We start from the raw sequence: 27,091 nt of genomic DNA on the forward strand, positions 1-27,091 counted from the left end.
AAATTGCAAAATGTGCTCGATTCAAAATGCAACGTTAGTCGATGCGTTTCGTGTGCCTGGTTGTGTGTGTGTTTCATGTGCCTAATTGAAGCTGATTGCCCAATCAATTTGGCTTAGCCTACCTTGCTGGGCCTTCACTTGGACCGGCGTGGACATGGGACCGGCTCCCATCGAGGTGTACGCCTGAACCCGGACTGTATAGATGGCATGGGGCGTCAGCTCCGAAACTGTGGTCAGCTCGCTATTATCCACCATCTGTGAGTTCCAAGAGGCCTCCGGTTGATTTGAATTCGTAGTATAATACACCTTGTAGCCCTGTTTTAAAAAAGGAAACAAGTTAAGTTAGGGGTGGCTATCATTATGCTTATGATTTCTTCATAAAAAGAAAATATATATACCCAACACCAGTTTTAATGAGTTTACTATTACTCTAAGAAATATATCCATCGGAAATCATTAAATCTTAAAGCCATGTTTTCATAAAGAGAATTATGTTTGGTAAGACATAAATTCTAGGACGGAACATATTTTACACATATCCATACTTCATCAAGAAAACAAGTACCGATCGTTAAGAATGATAATGATTCTAAAAAGTATTTTAATCGTGAAGTTATAAATAATATTTGTAAAAAAAAAAACACTCCACTGCATAGTTCTCACAGTTAAATATTTTTCGTTTATTAAAAATTAAATGTCTTTATTACGGGTTTAATTAATATAATATCCATACATTTATTTCAGTGTTTAAATTTTAAGTTTGAATTCATTTTTAAGCTAAGCTAAACAGATTAAAGAAGAAACACAACGAGCTTTGAAAATGGAAGCTTTTTGAAATCTGCAATCGAAATCCGCATCCGATTTTCACCTTTCATTAACTGATAAACCGAAAATGATATATAGCTGCTGGTCACAGATTTGTGGACCTATAGGGCCGCTTGCAAACACATCCCGCCCCGCCGGAGACCGGAGACCACAACGATTGCCGACTCGGAATGGAGACCTGTGGACAGGTGTCTAGGATTTGCATACAACCGTTCGCCAGCCATTGGCATCGGCAATGGCCTCCTGCCCCTGAACATGGCCAAAGGCATTTTGCCAATTTCCCTTCGACGGGACCCCTCCATTCGGGCCATCGTACTGACGTGACTAACTGCGTTGGTCGGACTAAGGACTACGGACTACGGACTGAGGGCCATAGATTCCGGGACTCCCTGTGTCCGGGTTCCGGATCTTATCGTTTAATATGCGCACTTGATGCCAGGTACTTACGGTCACTTGTCCATTGGGCGTCTCTGGTGGTTCCCAAGTAATAACCATCGTGGACGAGCTCAGCGTGCGCACTTGAACATTACGTGGTGCACTTTCCATTTCTGCAGGCAGGGAGGAAACAGAGGGGAAATGGGTAATATTAGCATTGTCATGGCAAAGATTGGGCATATAACAATGGCTAGTTGGGTAGTTGGCACCGTAGAGATCCGACTGGCTAAACGAATTTCAAAAATTTATGGCTGCCCAATAACTCCTTTTCAGTTTGGGGATTAAGAAAAAATATGGTTATTCTTGAACAGCCGTGAAAAAAAATTTGTTTATTACTACCTATCATATCACAATAAGCTATGGCTCAAGATTAATGTATTACATTAAATGCAGTCTAACTTGAAATTCCCCAATTATAACAATATCTGCCATTTGTATTTTATAATTTGTCCTACAAGTTTGGCTATACTTTCTTTTATTTATTTAAAAAAAGAGATTATAAATGTCACACACAGCATTTATTTGACTGGTATTTAATTAAATGATTTAAATATATGCTGCACCTTCCCCCAAAATCATAAATATGCAATTTTGGTAAATGATTTTCTGGGGCGAAATGCACAGGACGGCAAACAAATGCCATTATCGAGAAACTAGTGAGGCCAGGAGGCCAAAAAATAAAGGGGCAGGGCATTTGGGGCATCGCAAATGTTTTGCAAGGCCAACAATACCCATCCATCACAATTTGTTTTCCCAATGAACGGTCGGTTGTTGTTTCAGCTACTGTTCCTCCTGCTAGAGATGCGTATATTTCATGGTCGCAGGAATGGAATTGGGATTCGTATGGGAAACGAGTGCGTTCTGTCTGCATTTCCGGGAAAATTGAGGGAATTGTTATGGCGCGTTGAAGCCTAGCGGCTGTTATAGTGAGAATTTTGAATTTTGCATTTATAAACTGATTTCTGTGTGTACTGACCCCCAACAATGATTTTCCGCGAAGCATGAATCTGGCTATTCGTCATGCATTTGCATGGTTGAACTGCATTGACAGCCGCAAAATCATCGTTGGAATTTTTGGGCAGTCCCCCTCTCGAAAGGAAACAAAACAAAAAAAACAAAATAGTAAGCCCGCCCCCATGCCATGAATGGCAATTAGTGGTATATTCCTCCGTCACTCAATTTTCCTTATGAGCGTTATGGGGGTATGTAAGCGAGTCGAAAACCGATTGGTTAATGGCCAATCAATAAATTCCAATTTCTCACAATTTTACTGCAATATCCACAAACGGTGCAGCAGCAGCAGCATGGTTTTATCCACAATTTATATCGCAGTCATCTCATCTGTTACCCAAGTGCTACCCCCAATGTGTGTGTTGGCCTGGTCCATTGCTTGTTATAGCCAAGATTTGCATGCAGCTCGCACACACCGATTCACCGATAGATTCGGGCAAAAATTTCCTCTTAGCCTGGCCATGAGTGTGTGTGTGTCCTGTGAGTTGAGGAGCAGGATGTGTGGATGCAGGATGCGGAGCATCACGTAAGCTGCATTTAAGGGCATATACATTACATACGGATACGCTCCATTAATATGTATCCTTGCATGCCTGCGCACACGCCTACTCCTTATAACACGAGCACATAGCACTAAATCGTAACCCCCATTCCCATTCCCATCCTCCAATCTCCATTCTCCATTCTCCATCTTCACCCACAAAGGGTTTCGTGGCAGGAGCATGTGCAGGCCATATATCTGATTACTTGACGAAAGGATGTGTTCAAGACTCGTTCAAGGCGCCCCAGCCCCCAAATTGTGGGTTTTGATTACTGCCCCTCAAAAACAGTTGCCATCTTCAAATGTTTTTGCAACTACTAATGCAGCAAAAGCTCATTTCACTAATTAACTGCACCATTGGTCCTGCACAACGAGCTTGTCAGTGCCGGGTACAATGATATTACATTTAATACCACTGACTATATGAAATATGGAAGGCTAACATATAGGGCAAAGGAATTTCCATTTCGTTTGAGAAATGTATATGTTACATTCTGGTGTTCAACTAGGTTGTCTTTAATGGCGAGATATATAAATAATTTTAACAACAATTTCTAGTTGCACACAGTCTACTTTGTATTTAATAGAAATATGAATAAATTATTAAATTTTAAATATTACAGCATTTATTTTACTTCCATAATCTGCCATTTTTGGACGCAGATGCGTAAGATGGCCACACCTTGGATTCCCCACCCCCATTCGGTTAATGTACTCGCACCCTTAGCAGTGTAATATTGCTAGCCATAAAGAAAGCTGGGGATTATCCACTTGGCTCATCTGCTACCTAAGCCAGTGACACGTGTTAAGCATTGCGTTGACCTGCTGATGCCAGTACTGCGGGCCCAGGAGCCCTGCTTTAACCGCCCATAAACGTTGCTATCGAAATATTATTTCGAAACGATATTGGGCAAGCGATAAGCATAATTGCGGCAATAAAAGTTTTCAACTTTTGTACGACACGCTCTTTGGATCTGCCAGTGGAACTGCAAATGCAGCTGCTGCTTTTATATGGGAAAATGGAATTGAACGAATCAAGGAATACCCTTGCAAGCCAATTATTGGTTATGCTATTATTATTTTTTTCATTTCCTTAAATAATATTAAGTTGTATTCCGATATCTCTATGTTCACTTTTGTAATAGAGTTAAATAGCTAACTTAGAACATTTCAGTTTCTCAATATCATGTTAGATGTAATCTGACTAAAAACTCTTAACTACAGGATAATATTCTGGTTACATTTTTCCGTCGACAATACTAAACTAACAACAAAAACGAGTCATCTATTAATTTTTAGTTTTGTCAGACCAAATTTCCCACTGAATCGTGTTATAATAGTCTCTGTTAGGATTTTTAGTTCACACAGTTTAACTTCATGTTAACGATCTCTGAGAAATGGGCCCTAACTGTTCTAAAGAGCATAAAATTGATCAAACAAAAATATTAAAAAATCGCTACTTCTGAATCGCTGCTTCTGAGATAGGGTTTCTAAATCCTGATAAAACTTATCATACCCCTAGGAAGGGCACCAGGGAAAAGCAGAAGTGGCCGGAAAGGCATGTCTGACAAGCGCACGCTTACGCGGGAATTGCCAGGGCTAAAACAGCGTTGCAGGCACCCAACACACAGCCATTCGCATCCACAACGAACGCATAACAATGCAAACTTTATGGGATATTCAGGGGAGGATTGGAGGATATCCCCCCCACCACATACGTCAGGATAGCACCAGGACTCGTGGCTCTGGATCGCAGCTGCGTATGCAACGATTTTTTAACATTGCATTTACCTTTGATTCTATCTAGCTACTTGTTATTCCGCTTTCTTTACTCCCGCTTTCTTTTTTTTTATACCCTTACCCTTTTTACATTTTTCGGTTTGGATTTTGTGCTGCTCAACAATTGTTATTGAAATTGTTTTGGCAATTTTTTGGCCAACCATAAAATTTTGTTTGCCAAGGATACTTACTTGTGCCACCGAATGAGAAATCGCCTGAGAAGGCGAAATGCATGTGAGTGAAAGAGAGAGAAAGGACAAATAGACATTTTCAAGAAGGGTTAGTACGATTGCCGACATAATGGACCAGGGCAAATAAAAAGGGATCTAAGCGTAGTCTAAATTCAAAATGAAATTGGTTAAAAATCCTTTTTTATGCAGCATGTGAAAGAGACAGGGAGAAGAAGGGGGGCAGCAGTTAGTTAAATGTGCTCCAAGGAGCAGCGAGCAGCTCATCCGCGATACTCACTTGTCTCACCGGTGGTACAAGTCGCCGGTGCCGACGGCGGTCCACGTCCAATATTGTTCACCGCTATCACGTAGAACTCGTACTCCGTATAGGGACTCAAGGCACGGACCACATAGTACATGGTGATGATGCCGCTTATCTCGCTGAAGGCCTGGTTGGCGTTCTTCGGCTTGTACTGGATCACGTAATACTGCAAGTCCTCGGGACCCTTGTACGACCACTCCAGACGCACCGAAGTGGCGGTCACCTCGGAGATTTGCACATCGGTGGGTGCGGTGGGCAGAGCTGTTGAATGATAGGAAGGGATTTTATTAGAAGAGGTAGTGATTGAAGAACAATTTATACACAGAGAAAAATATTCATAAGTATGACCATCATTTTAATCAAATGCAGTATAAATTCTATTCTATCTATCTTTTTCTATTTCAAAGAGTTTTGAAAAGTGTTGTCTGACTCTTTTCCAGAGATTGAGAGAGTAATTTGAGAGCGTTTTAAAAGATTCAATGATAAAAATGCGAGTATCAAACTGGTCATTGTTTCTTTCTGTGTAATTATAACCCTTATTTTTATATTTTCTAATAACTTGTACTTACATTGCACTTTAACCACCGATACCGAATCAATTTGCCCCAGCGTGGAGGCGGCTATGCAAGTGTAGTTGGCGCTCTCTTGAATATTTATCAATTGCAGGACATTTCGACCGATTGGCATCTCGTTCTCGGGAGTTAGATCTTCGGAGCCTAAATAAAAATAATAATTACTGATTGATCAAATATTTAATCCCGGACATTAACATACCCTTCATCCACTTGACATGTGGCATGGGTGAGCCGACGGCTATGCAGGAAAGATTCAGATTGGAACCCAACATCACCTCACTGATGGTCTCTGGGGGGCGGGAGAAAGTGGGCGGAACACGACGGACTTTCACATACAAATTTGTAGCCTTTGAGTGTTCCGTGCCAACAGAATTCTCGGCCACACATTCGTATTTTCCTTGATCCTCCTCGCGGCTGTTTTCTATTTGCAAGAAACCTGTAAAAAAAAAAACATTTTTAATTTTATTGTAAAGTATTCAGTGCGATCTCTGTAATTTTTGAGATCCTAATAGTCTTCCTAGGTTAATATGCTTATTGGTGGTTTAGCTCTAATTGCCTATAACAGCTGCCATATTTTCAGCTTTTACCTGTACATTGTGTTATGACTACCTAGGGTTCAACCAATTGGTTTCATAAAATAACTAGCTTAACCCTTTGAACGCATCTGCTTTACAACCTAACCAAAGAAAGATTATATATAAAGTGATCTAATTTTTACCTGTTATGCAATATAAGACACAATTCTTTCAGCAAGCAAATCATTAGCAATCTGAACCTTGAACAGAATACACCGCAAAAATGTTTAACCTGTTTGTGATAACCAACCTTATATGTCTTGTGGGTGGCACCACATACCTAACCACAAACAGTCACATTGAGATGCCCATATATCAGAAACGTCCTTTGAGCGAACAAATGGAGATGATTGATATCCTGGATTTGGGTGACCGACCAAGACGTCAAGCAGAGCCCAATCTGCACAATTCCGCTTCGAAATTCCTGCTGGAAGTGTACAATGAGATTAGCGAGGACCAAGAACCCAAAGAGGTCCTCCATCAGCGCCACAAACGCTCTCTGGACGATGACATTCTGATTTCCAACGAGGATCGACAGGAGATTGCCAGTTGCAATAGCATCCTTACATTTTCCAGTCAAGTAAAGCCCGAGGAACTGGACAACGAGTTGGATATGCACATAACCTTCAATACCAACGATGTGCCAATGGATTTGAGTTTGGTTCAGGCCATGCTCAGGATATACAAACAACCCAGTTTGGTGGAACGACGAGAGAACTTTACGGTGTCCGTGTACCGAAAACTGGACAATCGTCAGGATTTCTCCTATCGCATCTTGGGTTCCGTGAACACCACATCAAATGAGCGTGGCTGGTTGGAATTTAATTTAACGCAAACTCTGAGGACATGGTTATTCAATAGTAGAAATGAGCCGCGGCGAAATGAGCTGAGAATATCCATTGGCGACTCCCAACTGAGCACCTTTGCTGCGGGATTGGTGGCTCCACAGGCCAGTCGATCCAGTTTGGAACCCTTCATCGTGGGCTATTTTAATGGACCCGAGCTCTTGGTTAAAATACAGAAGCTTCGTTTTAAAAGGGATCTGGAGAAACGAAAAGCTGGCGGAGGAAGCCCACCACCTCCTCCACGGCCACCCGTCGATTTATATAGACCACCGCAGTCCTGCGAACGCCTCAATTTCACCGTGGACTTCAAGGAGCTGCATATGCACAACTGGGTGATAGCGCCCAAAAAGTTCGAGGCTTACTTCTGCGGCGGTGGCTGCAACTTCCCGCTGGGCACCAAAATGAATGCCACCAACCACGCCATCGTCCAAACTCTGATGCACCTCAAGCAGCCACATCTGCCCAAGCCCTGCTGCGTGCCCACAGTTCTGGGAGCCATCACTATCCTGCGATATCTTAACGAGGACATCATCGACCTTACCAAGTACCAAAATGCAGTGGCCAGGGAGTGTGGATGCCATTAGGTTTGGTTTGAGTTAAGTGAATGAAAAATCTTAAAATAATGTAAATATGGTTCCATGTAAATAGATAAATAATGGATAAATAATTTTGAGAAGTAAGAAAATCCTTCTCTAAAAGTTAAAAAAATAAATTCTAGAGTTCTATGTAAATATAACTTCTTTAGAAACAATAGGGAAGAAAAATAAATCCAGGATATACAGTTAACAAATACTTTTGAATTTTGATTGGACTGTTGGAAAATTTCTTATAAGCAAGTACTACAAAATTCATAATCTTTTAAAATATTTTATATTTTCAAAAAACAAGGTACCCATTAAGAAAAAAACTATTTTTAAAAGTTAAAAATAAATTCCAGAATTCTATGTGAATATAAATCATGTAGAAACTATTGAAGAATAGGTATAATAACTTTTTAAAAAACATAAATCCAACATTTTCGATTCTTGTTAAACAAATATTTTTGAATTTTGATGGGAGTGTTGGAATACTTCTTATAAGCGAAAACTACAAAATTCTTTAACCTTTCAAAATATTTAATATTTTAAAAAACAAGCTACACATTAAATATAATCCTCATGAAGGTTATACCATCAAAGCTTACAAAAGTCATTATAAATCTTCAGTAACTGTCTGAGATTTAAGACCCAACTACAGCTTAAAAATAGGAATCACTGTTTAAACACACGTCCCTTTCTTGGCTTTTGAGGTAGACCAACTTTTATGTTTATTTAGCAAAACCTTTACTTGTTACGCCCTTTTATGACGCCTTTGGGTTATGTGTGGGCTGGGGTTTAACCGTAACAAAGTCGTAAGATCTTAGATTTATCAATAAATTTGAAAGTCAAATGATGTTTGCTTATCTCACATCACTTTAATAGGCAACCCACATTATCCTCATTGCCCCCATAAAAAGGTTCTCAATTCACCTTGCTCTTTTATGTAGGGAATCCATCCACTCGGCTTCCAGAGAAGCAACACATGGAAAATTAACACTTTTTATATGATTTTAAAAGCCATATAAATTTTACGACAAGTCACCAGACCCCACGAAAATTTTTGCAATCTCTTGCCAAAGGGAAAAGACACATTCACACAGGCATCTATTAAATATCGAGGCTCGCTTTTCCGGCATATTACGCTAATGTGAATGACACACATATGGGGGGAAAAACGGGAGGAACATTTTGGAGATTGGAAGGGAAAAAGGCCATAAACCGACATCACTTTGACATTATATTTATATGACTAATAAACAATGATGCACGAGTCGGCGATGAGTAGACAATATGACATTAACGTAAACCAAATCCACTTCACTTCAGGATTTTGTCATCCTGAAAATCCATTGGCTTTAAAATCAACCGTTTTGTAGATATTTTTCCCGGCTCACCATTGGTTTGATTGACATTTTCATTTTGACTCTGACTGAAACCATAAAGTTATGGCATTATTGCGCTATTTAATTGACAAATAACTATTATTTCACACGATAATTTTAGAGAGACATAGTTGAGAGAGGCAATGATTTATATTGCTTGGTTTATAATTTATTTTGCAAATTTATTTCATACTTTTCGCAAAATCATATTAGCATTTTTAATGAAGCATGATAGAGTCGTTAGCAACGTGTGGATTTCTAAGCCTCTATAAACGTTAAAATGTGTAACCGTGTGCGTATGTTTGTGCGAAATTAATCATATTGAGTTTCGATATTCAATTTTCTCTCCCATACAATTAATCAACAACCTCAATTCAATATGCACACAAATATCCACATTAAAGAGTGTGGGGTTATGTGTGTGCTTATAGGTAAGCAAATTTAAAATCTGCATGAAATATGACAATTAATTTGCGAAACGAGAGTTTTTCATATGCAATATTATCGTTTAATTATTTATTGCCGCATTTTGTGCATATACAAGCAGTATTGATCAGGCTTAAGCGGAAGGCTTAAATTACAAAATCGTATTTTCTTTTAATATGATACTGGGCTTAAATTTGTGGAGAGTGTGGGTGAGTGGAAAATGTTTTTAGTTCCTTATACGAAAGGTTTTTTTTTTGTTTTTACCATTATCATTTGTGTAAAGTACAAATTTTACTTAAAAAATATTTTAATATTTTCAAAGGAAAATTCTGTAATTATATAAAAATATCATACAATTTCCAATTAGTTTTTTTTTTAATGCAACTGTACCCTTTACCAAATTTTAATATGCTTTAATTCCCAAAAAAGAATAACAAATAGAGTACATAAATAAATAAATATATGAGTAAAATCTACTACAGTTGACTGAATCATTTTAATGACTTCTGTTGTTCCACTACAGTAAAAAAATAAAAACAGAGGCTTGAAAAGAGGGATACTTTATAGAAATTAATATTTTAAAATAATTAAATGTATCTTATTAGTTAGGTATTTTTATGGACCAAAACCAATGGAAAATTTCTAATTTACATTGAGCCTGTTTAAAAGGTAGTAAAAGTGGAACATGTGTGGATTGACTTTCCCCCGGAAAAGGATCTTTAACTACGCTACTGCCATGTAAATATCGGAATAAAAAAGGGGCTACGCTAAATGTTGCAAAATCGCTTGGTTCGCACTAAAGCCATGTTTATTGTGTCTATTTTATGTACCTTTCCGTTTTATTATGGTTGTCATTTTGTGTTTGATATAAAAAAAAAATATTTATAGAGATGGTATGGGGGGAAATAAAAAATAAACTGACTAAAAGTGATGTATGCGGGGGTAGATTGCTGTGCGGTTTTTAGTGCAGCAACCATTTGTAGGATGTGAGTTGTGTTTTATGTGTTGTTTTGGTTGTGAAAAGGATGCCGTGAGCTTTTATTTTTATTCGACACTACTGCCGCTCTCACCTACAACATGCATCAAAGTTGATTGTTGCGAAATTTATTGCATACTATTTGGCCTGTATGGCTGAACATTTATTACGCTTGTTGCACTTCCTGCGCAGCCAGAATTCCCCCAACGCCGCTGTCTCCAACCGTCGATGTCATTGTTTAGGAACCATTGAACCATTCAAACGACCATTAAATGTTGCAACTTTTATAAATAATCGACCACTTTCGTTTTGGCTGACATGTGTGGCTCAGCGATCCAAACAAACATTCTCTTTTTGTTTTTTAAAGCTTACGCATCCTTGCCCCTGACATTATTCAAGGTAAAGGGCTAAACAAAAAAATGATATAAAATTTTGAAAAAAAAAGGAGAAGAAGAACAAGAGACAATGTCTGTGAAAAACGTTGATTAAAATTTATGAAGGCAAGTTTCATTAAAACTCTCTGGGCAACCTTCTGCCAAAAACATTAACGTAAGCCGCCGAGCCAAGCACTTTGCGTGCAGGATGGCTGTAGCAATAAAAATTAAGCTAGCATACATCTGGGCCCCTTTCTGCGTCCCGAATGTAAGTCATTCCCCGGGTTTTTGGCCTTGTCTCTGCCGCGTGCGTGTGCCACTCTTATGAAAATTAAAAATTCTTTCAAGCGTCGTAAAAAAGAAATATAAACAAATGGACAGGCTAGCAAAGGAGTCTGGTCCGGTGTGCAGGTGAATATTTCATGAAAAATCGTTTTTATCCGAAGGGGTTTGGCTCAGAAGTCATATTTAAAGAGTCCCAGAACTAATTTCAATGTATTGGGAACATTTAAAATTTAAATATGCTATAATATACAGTATAAATACAGTTTTTCCTACTGTTTTTCGCTTCAATAAGTATAAAAATAAATATTTTCTCAATTTCAATGAGGGGTGACATATATTATTTTTCATATTGTTGTCTTATTTTTTGGGAAAGCACGGATTTTTCTGTACTAACAAAAACAAGAAATAACACTCGTTTATATGTACTTCCATATATTTTTTCAAAAAAATACAATAAGAAATTTACGCGTTTAATGAGGTGTGACCAGTTTCATTTGGAGGACTGTAACTAAATTTAAACCAGTTCTATTATGATTTTAGAGCGCATTATAAACCTTTTTTTAAGTTAAAATGTGGGAAGGGTTCAACTAACTGAGTCGACGTATTTGCAATTGAACGTAACTACATTTAAACCAGTTCTATTGTGATTTTAGAGCATATTACAAACAACTTTTTAAAGCTAAAATAGGGGAAGTTTGCCATTTAACTAGAAATAAACAAGCTGTTTTAGAATTTTAGAGAATATTACAAACAACATTTTTAAAGTTAAAATAAGGAAAGTTTGAAGCGTTTCAGTGGCATTTTAAGAAAACGTAATACTTAGAATCACCAAAGTGTAACGCAGTTCAATGGGAAGCAAAGTGAAAGACCCATTGGGTCGTTGGTAGACGAACCCAATCCACCTGATTATGTAGCCGCTGCCAATGTGGCAAGACATTGGTTGCGGGTTAGTTTGGATGTGGCACACATGTGGCACGCCACACAGCTGCACTTCCGCTAGCGCAGTCATTTTCATATTCTGCAACTTCCGCTCGAAACGCACACTTTCCTAGCCAAGGATTTGGTATCGAGTTCGCGTTCGAGTTCGAGTTCGGCTTCAGGTTTAGCTTCAGCTTCAGCTACAGCTTCAAATGGTTGGCTGCACGCCCAAATGGGATTATTAATTTAATTATGCTTTAATTTAAGTAGTCCTCGTTGTCGTCGTCGTTACAAAGTGACATTTATGGGGCGGACTGGCGCCACCCAAGCTCACCCAAGTTCATCCACATAAAAGTGTGCAAAGTTTCAATTTGGGTAATGCAAGTGACGACGACTTATCGTCAACCGAAAAGAAGCAACCCCAACTGACCCCCATACCATACCATACCATTCCAACCAATCTTATAGACTCGGGAAGGCGGTGGCAAGTGAAAACAGGACATGCCCCCGCTGGGAGAAAGCCGTTCTAGTCATGCACATTTTGGCAATTACTGTCTCATTTTCAACAAAAGTGACTGTCAACTCTTTCGAGCAGAGGAGCCCAGTGACAAGGAGAAGCTCATAATTTAAGCATTAAACTTTTCCCAAAATGCTTTCAAGTTGACTTGCCTTAACTACAGTTTTACGGCTCAAGTAAATAATTGCGTGCAGACCCCCTTTTTCCCGCATTTTCCCCCCATTTTTCCCCTCCCGGTTCCCTGTAGCATTTCCTCTTGCCCCACCAGGTTGGTCACGTCAAGTGGCAAGGCGATTGTAATGATGGAGCCCAGCAATTAAAGAGTTGTGGAGCTCAGAGCCCAGGTCGCAGGTCGAGGGGCCATCATCGTCGCAGCTGCTGCTGAACCCCCCCCCCCCCCCCCTTTTTTTTTTTGAGAAAGTAGGGTTTTGGGATAGGGGGTTGGGTTTGGTCGCCACGTGCAAGTTTCGAACAAAGGAAGGCATAAAAATGTCATATAAAAAATAAGACGATGTTGCAAGCTGAGCTCTCTGTCGGTTATACTCCAGTCTCAAGCTGGTCTTGAGAGTTGCTTACCAGTTTTCCCCACATTAAGGTTTACCTGCTCCAAGTTATATGGCCTCTATTCCTTGTTTTACGCCACCCCGGCAATACTGCGAGCAATCCAACTCAATATTCAGATAGTTAAAACTTAAGTATCCACTTGAGGAAAGTTGTATTTAATTTTAACTGCGCTTTTATTATCATGTTTTGCTTATAGTTCACGAGATGTGGGCTCTTTAGATTCACTTAAAGCAATGTGTCAGAAGTTGGATGAACATAAATGTAAGCAGATTAAAAGTTACAAAGTGCTGTAGTAGCATTTGAGTTGGCATAATTGTGTAGGAGGGGAATTGTTAGATTTTCAACCGTTGTCAAGTTGTTTTTGAATTCCAAATAAATTGATATAAAGTTGCCTATTAAAGTCTATCGAGTACAATTTTGCCATTGCACCTGCTCAGGCCAAGGAAACCATTATCGTCTCAATTGCTCCCTGATAGACCCTTCGTTGACACTTCCTTTCAGTTGAGTTCATCTGCTAACACACACACACAACCCATTAAGACAATTGGCTCAGGCGAAACCAATTTCTGATAAGCCTCTTTTGCTTAAAAGCCAAATTATGATATTTGAAAAGGCCCAACATTTTTCTGCTACTCCTTTCCCCCCCTTTTTTTTTGCCAATGAGAATTCCAACCCTGAAAATGTAATTTCCCCAGACGATGCGGCAGAACCTTTTCGCAAAAAAAAAAAAATAAGTTAAGCAAAGGAAACAGGGAAAACCCGTGGTCACTACTACTGCAAAGGTTTTTCTTTTTATTTCTTCCGTTATGCTTTTTATTGAACAAAAGCCCTGAGGGACTATTTGGCGAAATAAAAATAAAGGTATAATACTCAATAATATTGTCGCTGGTCGTTGCCCGCTGCCTTTTCTATCGGCAGCCTACTCTTTGGGACCCCTTTCGATTCGGTTTGGTTCGGTTCGAAGGACTAAATTAACTACCAACTGCCAAAGAGTATGAAAATGCCCCACGAAGTAATTTTAAATAAATTATTTATAAATGTATTTGTGCATTGAAGTGCGACCGGTGTCATTTGCCTTTGCCATACACTGAAGTGGAAAATATTGAAGTCCCAAGGAGCGAAATAAATCAGCGAATGCAGAGTACTTCGGGTAAAAAGTATTAAAATATTGAGTCCTCATGGGCTTTACATTTTCAAAGAAATATTTTTATATTTGTGTACATACATAGAGATATTTTGTTATAAAGAGTGAAGCATAAAGTTATATAATATATATTTTTCCAGCGTTCTTAGCTCTTAACAACCATATAAAGCATATATAATGACCCATCTCTTGTCCGTTCTTTTGTAATTCTTAGCGAAATTCCGAATTACCCGAGGGCTAATAGTACTACAGAGGAGTGTATAATAATCACATTAATATATCCAGCTAAGGCGATTGGGTGTGCGACAAAGAGAATGAGCGAACGGGAACGCCATAAGGTCCTTCGGGCTCTCGAGACGGTTTTATTAAAATAATAAAGTTCTAATTTAATTATGGCGCGAAGAAAATGAAGTACGACTGCCGCCGAGTTACTTTTCATTTGATAACTCACGTACCCCTAAAAGAGGACCCAAAACCCCCCAAAACCCCACCCACATTCGTGTCCCTGCAGGCTCTAATTAGCAGGCGGCGGCCGTATAACCGAAAAATCAACGCGCTCAGGGGAAAATTCTTGGATGTAAGGAGTAGAGGGAGTAGTACAATAAAGGACCATAAAGTGCTAATTGAATAAAACGGCACATGACTTGCATAACTTATTATGCGAAATATATGTATTCTCTCGCCACTCGGTATTGTCGTCATTGGGAATGCACAGGACAAAGGGCCGAAGGACGAAGGACTCTCTCACAACTTTCACAATAGAGCAAAGAACGAACAAACCCATCCAAAACCTCACCTCGGGCGAATTATTTATTTTCATAAATTTAAAGTGTGCTTCAAGGCGCGGGGTTAAGGAAATGCGGGTGTAGAAGGTACGTTTTAGGGCACCCAAAAGGATATTTAGCTGGCGGAAATACTTTTACGTTTCGTTAAACGCGCCAAAGATGGTGCCAGTCTGTTCGGACCCTCTCCTCACCTTTGGTGGGGGTACAAAAAAGAAGAAGTTACCCGGCCCACGTAAAACTAATTTAACCCGCAAAAACCTTCTCCTTCTGCTTTATCCACAAGCGAACACGGCCACTTTGGTTCGTGTTGCGCTAAATTAGTCGACCTCCACATCCGTGGAAAAGCGAGCAAAAAAAAAAAATATATATATAACCGAATCCAACAAATAAGCCCCGGACTTTACTATGTTTGCATGGAGTCCGAGTCTCATCGTTGAAGCGGTAAAAATAATTTCACCTTGGGGAAATACATGTAACAGTTTTTAATTTGCATCGCTGTAGGCCAACCAAAAAGGCGATGGATAGTTTGGTTTGGTTAGCGCTTCAAACGGTTGCAAATTGCGGAGTCGGGGAAAACCCAAGCAATCTACTTCGCTTGAATAGAATGATGGAAGCCATTTGCCAAAGCCTACTCATTTTTATAGTTACAATGTCGCCTAGGGGAATACATTTTACTAAGTGCTTTAACAATCCATTTCGTTATTTTTATATGGCTTTAATTTTTATAAGATAATATAAGAAACTAAAAGAAAAAATTTTAATTATTTGGCGCTCAAAGGAACAAAAAATAATGTAAATGGTTTTTTTTTACAAAAAATTTAGACTTTTTCAATAGGGGGAAAAAATATTTATAAAATACTATGGTGATTTTTAATGTTTTTATTATATGTGGAATTTTAATATAAGAAAAAACACATTGAAATAACTTTTTCCCGAGGAGATGTTTTCCAAATAATGGTGTTCCTAAATTCCAATGAATGCGAATTATTTAAATTCATGTAAAATATTATGCTGATTTTTATAGGGTTTAAATACAAACTTTTTATATTAACAAAAAACATATTAAAATTAGTTTTTCTGATAAGTAAGTACAAAAATACTAAAAAGTCTTCAAAAGCTGTTCTTCAGCTTAGTATTCAGAATTTATGACCTACTGGATATGCCTTTTAAAAAATACAATAATAATAATGTATGTATCTACTTATGTTTTTTGACCTTTTTCTATCGCCAACACAGATAATCTGTAGGTCTGTACCATAAAAAAGGACCTTAGATAATCTCAGGGCATTTGAAAGTCAGGAGCTGTATGGCAAGGACCTTCAATGGAGCCAACAGTCAATTGTTTGGCCGCCTGTCATTACGCGTAAGCGACCATTTCATTAGCATTGCGGCGCCACAGGCAGAGGTTGGATCACAGGACCAGCAAGGACATGGCATAATGTTTTTGTTAACGCTGCCTGCCTGTTTTCTTGCCATGCCCAACACGTTCCAATTGTTAAGGCCCGGCTAGGTGGATGGCCAGCTGGAAAGCATTTGTCCGATCACCGCGTCCTCGCAATTGAAATAATGCCCCACAAGCTCTCATCCCCTCGGATTTTCCACGTTTTCCGAGGGAGGGGGCCCATCCAACCCCCCATTTCGGTTGTCAACGTGACCATTATTGATGTCGTTTTAAAGGGCACTCTTTAATGCATATTAATGTCAATATTAATGTCAATATTTGTGCCTCTAATGACCAGAGGCCCCGGCTTCTGCAGATGGCAGCTTTTGTGTTAGTTTTGCCCATTTGTGCCCACTTTGCCCCCTTTGATGTGACACACAGAAGGCAGAAGATCGGCGCTAACGATGCGACCTGACATTGAACACATAATTATCAAATGCTGCGAATGCTGCGATGCCTGATTAAAGGACCTGCCGACATTTTGTTGACATTTGGAAAGTTTCCGAAAGCTGAAAAAGGTCTCCCATCCATTCTGCGTTTCAAAGGACGAACTTTGCTCAGGTGAGAGAGTAGCTGGATGGATGCTACCTGACAAAAGTCAAACGTTAACTAAGCGCCCAAAAACTTGCGACACAAAGTGCGTCGAAGCGTAAGTAAACTCCTAAGAAATTCAAATGAGCGTAAGGAAAAACACAGCTAAAGCAAAAAAAAAAAAAAACATAAAATAAAATAAGGCAGATGGAACCCGCTCAAAAAGGTAACGGACACGGTCTGGATCTAGAATTTCCATAAATGAAGTCGTTTGTTTTTCCCCATCAAAGCTTTCGGGGGGACCTAATTTAACGCAATGTATAGCAGATGGAAGATAATACACGCTTGCCTATAAACTCAAATTTGTAATTTGATAGTTCGGCGTCTCAGCTTACAAAAACAGAAAGTTAATACTTTTGTATAGGCATTTTACTATAATTGGATTCTAATTACGAATTTTGCAACTCGCACTGAAACTAATAATCATTTTCGGATTGGGAAAGGGTAAAAAATCACTATGAAATTGATAACCTTTTCTGGGAGCTGTCTAAAAGTGTGCAATGAAAAATAAACTCTTCTTTCGGAATAAATACATTGAACATCCGGGCAAACAAAGTAATCTTGCATTCTTTCAGACACCTTTTTTAGGGAATTTAAAAATAGGATTTTGAAAAACGATTTTTTTTATAATTGAATTCTTTATTCCTATTTTGAAACTAGCACTGAAATAAAATCATTTTCGGATTAAGAAAGGGTAAAAATCACCGAGAAATCAATAACATTTTCTGAGAGCTGTCTAACAACATATTGTTGCATACTTTTAGACACTTTAAAGAGATGCTTAAAGCTCTGCTAATATATTAATATATAACTTTATATATAATATGATTTGATATATTAAATGATATGTTATGAAATGTATTTTTAAACCACTTACCGTCTTTTAGCGAATAGCGGGGATTGCTCATATCAACCTTTGTCTGATTCTTAATCCAGTAAATGTTTGGCGTCGGAATGCCGATGGCTTTGCATGTCATGAGGACCGTGTGACCCACTTCAATGACGCGAGTGCCTGGACCCTGGGTTATAACCGGAAAGCCTGCGGGTGTTTTATCGCCTGCAACGGAGAGAAAGTCGCGAATAACAAAGGGTTAAAAATTATTATGTTGCGAAAGGCAAGTGGAGAGAGTTGCGAAAATGTGTTCATATGCCAGTTTTAAGCAGCGGGAATCGCGAGGGCGGTACGCCTAGGAGTTTTGGACAAACAATATGGCGTCTCACATACATATACATATACGCATACGCATACGAGCAAAGTATTGTTTTACACGACTCTTTTTTTTTTATATATATACGGAAGTTGCCGTTTTCTGCCATATTTTTTTTTGTGCTTTCTTTTTTTGTACTTTGTGTGTGAAAGCTTGGCTGCGTCGTCAGTTGCTTTTGTTGGCGCTTTCTACGCCATTTTGTAAGTCAAACAATGGGATTCCCACACTTATACACCCGCACACCCCCACACACTCACACACACGCAGTATGCATATAAGTATTTGTGTGAGGTCAGCATTTACCCCAACCTCTGGGTGACATTTCCTTTGTTGCAACGCTTGCCAGCTTTAAGGGAATTTCACTACTGCTCAGTTTTCCCGATCCCACTGCCCTTTCCCCTGCTGGCGGCGAATCCCCATTTTTATTTTATTTTATTTTATTTTTTATTTTCTTTTATTTCACTTTTTTTTCGCCTTCTGTGCGACAAGCTTAAAGAAAACTCTCGCGGTGGCTGTCAAGTGGCCCCGGCTGCGACTGTCATCTGCTCTCCCAACTGCATCTTTCAAATGAACAAAGCTCATTTACATTTTCCAATTAAATCCGTCGGCGGCCATGGCAATTGGCAAAAACGTAGAGAGAGGGGGATCCGGAAGCGAGGGGGGGGGGGGGATCAGGGTGCGGATGCGAATGCGGATGCAGATGAGAAGCAAGCGGATGCGGATGCGGATCATTCCAGCTGCCATCGTCGCCGGCAGCAGCTGGCATTGCATTCCATCTGCCCACTGTTGCTGGCAATTCTGGTTCTTTGAGCGGTAGAGTTATATACACTAACCGGCTCGGTATCCTTGATAAGTCAATTAGAGCCCAAACACCTGGTCCTAGTAGTTACTTAAAGTTCCCTGAAAGCCATACAGTTTTTAAAAATTTCTTTAACAGTGTTATAAAATTACATACACAAATTACGTTTTCCAACACTTTTCCAAACATTAAAAGACTATTTTTAAACACTAGGTCAATGTTTATAAGCCATTTTTAGTAATTTTAGGACAAATAAAATGAATAAGTGTGTCAGAAACCTTTTGTATCGGTTTCTTTGTTAAAACTTTGTTTTCATTTTATGATAGAAAATAGAAAAAAAGCCATCTGTTTCAAACCTTTCTTTGGTACATTTTTTTATTTTGTGATGAAAATTAAAAAAAAACACTTTTGAATAGATCTTTTTGGTTTAAAAAACCCGTCGGCACAGAGTACAAGGACATTTTGATTTTTATTTGTGTAAGTGTTTTGGAGCATCTTATTGATGGGTGTGTGACGACTGCTGTTCAACACTGTATGTGTGCCGGCAGAGGCTGAGCATAACTATTCCCTATGCCCGCTTAATGGGACGCTGTAGACCGCTGGTTTAATATAATCTAGTTTCATTTGTGAGCAAGGGTATTTGCTAGCTGTAGCAGACCTTTTGACTTTTCTAAGCCTGCTTTTTTTGGCATTTACTGAAACATTTAACAGCGACAAAATCCACAATAAACGGGCACACAGAAGTTAGTTGCAGTCGGTTGTTTTTGCTCTGGCCCTCTGGTCCTCTGTTAACTGCTGCATCCCTTGGCAATCCCCCCATCCCCCTGAATATCCTGCCCCAAATGTCTTGCCTCTCACTTAGTTGTTTGGAGCTTTTTCGCCTTTTACAGGAGTCCTGATGCCAGGATTTGGGGGGCCCTCTGTGTAAGCGTTTGTGTTGTGTTTTCAGCGTGAAATTAAAATTTTAACGCAGAGACAAAAAATGCGGTTGCCTGTGAATATGTATATGATGCTTTGCAGCACAAAGGCATAAAATGCAAAACTACAGTAGCAAAAAGAATAAACAACGGCAGCATTGATGTTGACATTTGACGTTGCCGTCATCATCATCATCATCATCCGCATCCACACATCGTGTCCCAATGTCCCGATGTCCTTTTGTCCCCAAATGTCCTGGCCCTCTCAACCCTTTTCATCCCTTCAACCCATCATATTGTCTGTTGCCATTTTCAGTCATTTTCACATCACCCCTTTGCATTCGCGTTGCTTTATTTATTATTGCAGTGTCACTTCCTCGCAAATGCATAACGAAACAAACGCACACAGGCCGAAAAACGAAAGAACCAAAAAAAAAAAAAAGAAATACAGACACAAATGGAAAATAATGAAACTGGGCCAAAATTAACAAATAAAACTTGCACATTTCTATTAAACAATGTAGGAAAGTGCATTCTATTCGAAGAGCAAATATGCATGAGTGCAAACAGCGACAAAACTCAGACTAAGCGTGTATCAAAGAACAAAACAAAAATTGAAGGGATAAATCCTCTTTTGAAATGGCTACCATTTTTCGAAATGTTGAGGGGAAAAAACCCCCGAACGTTTGCATATGAAAAAGCATTGAAAAGCCAATCAAACTTGGACAAATTTGGAAAAATCGGAGGTCCTTACTGGCGTAAAAGGGATAAATCCACTCTTGAAACTGTTATGTTTGGACCATTTTCGGGGGAAAAATACTAAATATTTGTCTATGGTAGGATGGTAAAAAAAATCTAAAAAAAAAAAAATAATAAGGGGAAAAATGTATCAAGAGATTATAAATAAGAAATAATAATACCAAACAATAAATGGGGTGCTCACAACTTTTTAGGGTTATGAAATCACTTTTTAAGGTGCCCAAAAGTAGGCAGTAAATTTTTATCATTGTTCTCCTAAGCCTTCAAAATATAGTTGCATACTTTTAGACACCAAAAATAAAATATAAAAGAGATTTCAAAACCAAACACCAAGTATTTTCTTATTGAATTTAGTGACAATTAAGAGGTCTTAAATTTAGTTGAAACCTTAAATAGGCTTTCTGTTTGATTAGCTCACTATACCAAATCACCATAGATAGACCTGCTTTCGACCGGCTATAATGCATTTTCATGGTACGTTCTACACGCTGGCTAACATTTTGAAAACCTTTCATTATGTGACAAAAATTGCACAGCCTGCTCATGCAACTGACGACAAGTGCCGCCCAAAATATCCACAACAACAGTTCACACTTAACACTAAAATTCTGCCCCCCGTTCGTTGTTGTTCGCCATGTGTGAACGGAAATTTTGGTGAAAATTCTGGGTGGATGGAAAAGCTGGCCAACACTTAATTTACAGCATTAGAGTGGACCGACCGTAGGAGTAGAGACAAAAATGTGTTGCCATAGGATGTGATGCCAGAACCTCGCCAAAAAAAAAAAAACACACACACAAAATATAGAACGCATGGATGGTTTGGAATACTACTATGTGTAGTGTTTGGTGAGAGGTGGCAGCAGTGCGTGGCCAAAAACCGATGAAGGGGCAAAAAGGGGGATTTATTAAAAAGCCAAAAGCAGCAGCAGTCTGCCGAATTCGTGTGACATTTTCATGCATTTCAATTAAGCTGTCGTCGGGAGTGTGAAAATGTACAAGGCTAAATGTTTGAATAATGTCAAAGTTGGGGGGGATCAGGAACAAAAGGCACGACTAGACGGCAGGCAGCTCCACCTTTGTTGATCTCGGCGACAGGTATTAATAAATTAGCTACAAAAAAAAAAACCAGAAAGAACCAAAGAACCTCATGCCACACGGTTTCCTTTCATATATGAAGTGTATGTCTTGGGTACGATAAACATCATTAGCCGACACAAAAAGGGCTTTATTTGCATCGCGTCTGCTTTTTAGGTGCCACTGACCCGCCATCGAGGATGAATGGAATCCGTCGGGATTCAGATTCTCAGGTTTTGTGCCTTATCGAGTCCTTTTCAAAAGGCGCATTTTCACGCCATGTTTGTGTATTTTTCTCTTTTTTTTCATCTTTTGTCTCTGGTCAAAGAGATGGATAATATGTTGTTTACAAGGGGTGGGTGTGGTGCGTTTTACGCAAGAATCTGTACACGCTGGAATGAATGTCACTGAAAGAAGGTGTTGCGGCACGGATGGGCAAACATTTCCGAGCGAAATGCTTAAAGCAAACTTCACTTTTTGGCTTTAAAGTCACCGCTAGTGAAACACACACACACACTAACCGACCGCTCTCCACAAAGCATAAATTTGCATATTTTAATTATTCATGCATTTTTAAGATTGATAAGAAATGTTGCGGCCGAGCGGTGGTTCGTCGTAGTCGTCTGTCCAAGGATTTCTGGGACCTCCCCTATGCCCGAGGCAAGTTAAAATTCCATTTTCCATTGGTCAGCAAGGCAGCAGATCCGGAAAATTTAGAACCCAGCCGGAACGTCACAAAGTGTGAACTGACATGGCAAAAGAGTTGAAAATATGATTAAATTGTAGGAAAATAAACTTTATGTATGGCTCACAAATATTTTGATTTTCCCTTAAATTCTTAACTAAAGAAATGTTCAGCAGAGCAAATAGATCGTTTTCAAGGGCTTTCAATAAAGGATTGGTAATCTAAAAATTAACGAGCCATCTTTTTTTATGATAGTTGACTTAATACTTCAGAATACTTTAAAGATATTTTAAAGCGAAAGCCAAATCTTATTTTATTTTTACTTCCCCAAACAACATAAATAATTATCATTTCGACAAGCTTCAAATGACTTTTCTTTTAGATAGTTTAGAAAGTAGAATAAATTTTTAATTTATATAAAATTCAATGAACAAGAAAAGACAAAAGCTAAATCAGGCAATCCAAAGCAAATCAAACTTGGTGTCAACTTATTTCGGATTATTCTCGGCAAACTTTTCTCCTTCTGAGTAGCCAGCCAGGCAATTGAAAACAAATCAAAACCGAGGGAGAAGCGATGCCAGCCACACAGTCGTCCACAATTGACAATCTTGGGGATATATGTATTTATAGGCCGGAGTTGGATGGCAGAGCTCAGAACCAACCGTAGAAAGTTCCTCACCGACTGTGCAAACAGTTGCGGGACTCCTAAGCAAAGTTTCCAGCTATAGTTAAGGCAAAATCCCAAACAAAACATGCTCGAAAATTGAGTGTTTATTGTGTTAAGTAGACGACACACTCTCTACAGGCCCGCAGGGGGGGATAAAATGGGAATGGGAAGAAACCCAAAGGATCCCGGGGAAATGGGAAGTGAAAAGTGTGCGACAAGACGAGCCAAAGCTGAAGAGCCTCTGGCAGAGTAAATAACCGTTTTTTAGTGGCAGGCCGGAACAAGTAGAAAAAAAAAGACAACTGGCTAAAGATGTTAGACAATGCCAACAATAAAGCCGCAAGTGCCGGCGGCTTCACAGAAATTCAGAAAGCAAAAAAAAAAAAAAAATGGCAAGGATAAAAAAACAAAAATGGAACCCTGAGCATCCAGAGGAAGTTTCATGCCCAAGACGTCGGCAAATTTGTGGCCAGTCAACACTTCCTGTTCCCGGATTCGCATGTGGATTGCCAGGACTGCCGACTACAGACCACCAACTACCGACCAGCAACTGGCTTTGCCTATAAGTGACATCAAGGAGCCCCATTGATCAGCGTAATGAAGAGGCCGACGTTTCCTTAATTGCCGTCGCTTCTAGGCCCACTCATAAAGGCTCAGATGCAGTCACGCCCGAGAAGATGATGCGGATGAGCTCTCCGGTTTCGAGGCTCGGCGCCTTCAAGGGTCCTTCGAGTTGGCAGCCATGATGGCAGTTAATAGATAATAGCACTGGCCGAAGGACCCACCCAAGGAGTTGAGTTTAGATGAATTGACGAACTGATGGCAGACGGCAATGACTTGGGGGGGGGGGCTTCAGTTGGGAGCCTGGGAACCTCGTTTAATTATAATAACATCCTACAGCCTAGGGGGTATTAAGTTAGTTACTCCAAAACTTTAAGTCACTCAACATGACTATCAATTAAGAACTTAACTATTTTCTAACAATCTAACATTAAACCCCTTATCAATATAATACCAACTGCACTTTAGTTTGGAAACTTGGAAAATGTTTACTGATTACGTATATATATGGGGAATAATGTATATGAAAACTGTAAAATGCTCGGAAAACCATTTGTCGATTCCGGCCCTCGAGTGTCCTGTCCATTCAGATGTGAATGTGGATGGAAAAAGGTTGCGAGATGTCCTCCTCGTCTGACAAACTGAGGGACTTGGATGGCTTGTCTGTTTGTCTAAATGTCAGTCCGGTCTGATGGCTGCATGTGTATCCACTGACAGACGACATGCACAGCGTACATCTTATTAAGTTTGCATTACGATGTTGCACTCGGAGCTAGGTGCTTGTGTCCTTGCTGTCCCTCGGCCCTTCCAGATAGCCGAATCGACTCAACTCCTAAGACGGCCAACACTGAGGCAAAAAGCAAGGAGAAGCAAACTAACTATTCTTGAAAATATTTTGGAAAAATAATAAGAAGATTACAAGTAAGATTATTTTTAAAAGACCTTTACTAAGAGAACTACAGAAGGAAAAAACCAACGGCAAATATGCTTGATTTCAGTATTTCTTCTTCTCACTTTTTCTAGTATAAGTGTTCTTGAAATCAAGCGTAAAGTGTTCTTGACTCGGACTTTTGAGAACACAATATTCTCAATTTCTTTTATTTAGAAGCAGCTGTCTAGAAATCTTTTCAAACTTCTTGATTTAAGTAACAAGGATCCGAAATGACAGAGACATTTTCTTAGAATTGTTTCGGAATCTTCCGAAGCAAACAATGTAATTTCAAGAACATTTTAGAAAAGTTTAAGACCATGCTCTTAGTTTTATTTTTGAGAAGATATCATTCTAGAAGCAGCTGTCTAAAAATCATTTCAAACTTCTTGATTTAAGTAGCAAGGATACGAAATGACAGAGACATTTTCTTAGAATTGTTTCACAATCTTCCAAAGCAAAAAATGTATTTTCAAGAACATATTAGAAAAATTTAAGAGCATGCTCTTAGTTTTATTTTTGAGAAGACATCACTCTAAGTTTCCATATATTTATCTTTATAGCAGAATACATTTGGGTTCTACCCTTTAAGATATGTTCCAAAAACCCTTAATTTTCAGGTTTCAATTATTTTTTTCTCTGTGCAAAATGATGAGATACTGAGCTGGAGAGAGAGGTGGATTTTGAAGTGAGCCAGAGTTTCAATTTCTCCGTCCAAACCATGACTGTCGAAGTCTATTTTAACATACGTCCGCCGTCTCTTTCGCCCCAAATGGGACTCTCTCTTTCGTTCTGCATTTCGTTCGCAATTTAATTTAATTTTTCTTCTACCAGACGTTTGATAATGCGGCCCCGCCTGCCGACCAGTTACTATTACTACAACTACGGCTGCTGATGCTACAGCTTTTCTACTTGTGCCACTACTGGTCTTCTCCTCACAGTTATGGCCTGGCTGGCGCATTTTATAAATTTTTAAACTTATGGCTCATTTTTATGCATTTCCACAGAATGCGCAGTGGGACTGCAAGGCGAAGTAAACGAAAAAAAAAAAAAAGAAGGACGATTGCGACGAATAGAAAAAGGACGAAGGAGAAAATGCCCGGAAGGTATGCGGTGGATCTAGCAGATTTTCTTCTCAACCCAACTCTATATAAGAACCCTGCTCTCCCCCTTGGCCATTTCTAATGCGTTTTAATGCGATAATAAATCATTGGAAATCCATTTGTATTGTCAACACAAGTTGACAACCGAAACGAACACAAGACGCCTTTTGGCTTGCATGCGTGTTGACCATTAAACGCCAACTGGTATGCAATAAAAAAATGCGAGAAGCAAGAAAAGCTGTTATATTTAGACAGCGAGACACATAAACACCTCACTTTCTTTTTGGATAGTTCTTGCTAATGATATCCTTGGTTTAGGGGAAACTTTAAATGAGTAAGGTTTAAGAGAAGTCGTAAAAATCATAGAAATATAAAAATTTAATTCGTCTTGAAACGATTTTTCAATTTCATTTCCAACTTTCCATTGCACTACTCTCGACTTATAGTTAAAAATCATTGGAATAACAAATTTAATTCGTCTTGAAATGATTTTTCAATTTCATTTCCAACTTTCCATTGCACTACTCTCGATTTATTGTTGATTTTATGCCAAGGAATTGAGGGGGGTATTTGACCCATTTGCTGTCATAGATCACGCGGCGTTTAAGTCCAGTAAACATTAGAAGAAAACGAGCCAGAAGGCCGTAACAAACAAATAGCCATAAAGGAGACGGCGAAATTAATAAATAAATTAATAAATTACAAATAATTTATCACGATTCGCAGACACACACACACACACACGCGGTCTTTCCTATTCCCAGCCACCTACTGTCTAAATAAGTCTATTAGAGAAATGAAAATAAATTGCGTGCTTTCAGGCGCCCGCCAGTTGCCAGGACGAAGGACGAAGGACGCAGGACGAGCCATCGATTGCCGACAACATGCCAAGTTGGACAGACACAGACACAGACACAAGGAGCGGCAAAAACAAAAGCCAAATTCAATTATAAATGCGTGTAGCAGGCATTGTCCATAAGTCTAATATGCTATGTATATATATTATACATATATCCAGACGTTGTGGAATGTATGGTGTGTACTAAGTGTAAGTGATTAATTTTTGACAGGCACATTTGTTGTGCGGTATTGAAAACAATCAATGCTCAATCTAAGACAAGGCTCCCCAATGGATTCGCCCCCTAGAAACAAAACCTTCGACATCGGCAATTAGAGAGACTTGAGCAAAAATGCCCTACAAACCTCAAGTGGTTTGGTGGAGATTGCGTTTATTGAGAACACAGCAAATGCGGCCAGCATGTAAATAAATATTTTGCATATCATTCGTAATTTACTACAATATCGAGGCCAAACTATGACAGCCATTGGGT

At 39.1% G+C, this 27,091-nt stretch overlaps 2 protein-coding genes across 9 annotated transcripts in view; one reads left to right on the forward strand and one right to left on the reverse strand.

Annotated features, from left to right (window-relative positions):
• Lar (tyrosine-protein phosphatase Lar) overlaps positions 1–27,091 on the reverse strand; it is a 126,269-nt gene that overhangs the window by 15,994 nt on the left and 83,184 nt on the right. For 5 of the 8 annotated variants that reach the window (XM_036817067.3, XM_036817090.3, XM_017080890.4 and 2 more), the window contains 7 exons: positions 17,937–18,116; positions 5,858–6,094; positions 5,653–5,799; positions 5,069–5,344; positions 4,783–4,806; positions 1,273–1,373; positions 123–315 (listed from right to left, as the gene is read on the reverse strand). In XM_036817067.3, the coding sequence (XP_036672962.1) occupies positions 123–315; positions 1,273–1,373; positions 4,783–4,806; positions 5,069–5,344; positions 5,653–5,799; positions 5,858–6,094; positions 17,937–18,116 (1,158 nt within the window). Of the gene's footprint in view, positions 1–122; positions 316–1,272; positions 1,374–4,782; positions 4,807–5,059; positions 5,345–5,652; positions 5,800–5,857; positions 6,095–17,936; positions 18,117–27,091 lie in introns of all 8 variants that reach the window. The other 3 variants (XM_036817078.3, XM_036817088.3, XM_036817070.3) reach the window with 1 other exon arrangement.
• Positions 6,433–7,665, forward strand: scw (screw). The gene has a single exon (XM_017080948.3). It carries the CDS (start codon positions 6,457–6,459, stop codon positions 7,660–7,662), a length of 1,206 nt encoding a protein of 401 aa, XP_016936437.3. The 5' UTR covers positions 6,433–6,456; the 3' UTR covers positions 7,663–7,665.

Source organism: Drosophila suzukii, chromosome 2L (assembly GCF_043229965.1).
Source record: "Drosophila suzukii chromosome 2L, CBGP_Dsuzu_IsoJpt1.0, whole genome shotgun sequence".
Lineage (NCBI taxonomy): Eukaryota > Metazoa > Arthropoda > Insecta > Diptera > Drosophilidae > Drosophila > Drosophila suzukii.

Excerpts from the sequence above, each read along its gene's own strand:
- scw (XM_017080948.3), top strand. The coding sequence starts at position 6,457 with ATGTTTAACCTGTTTGTGATAACCAACCTTATATGTCTTGTGGGTGGC.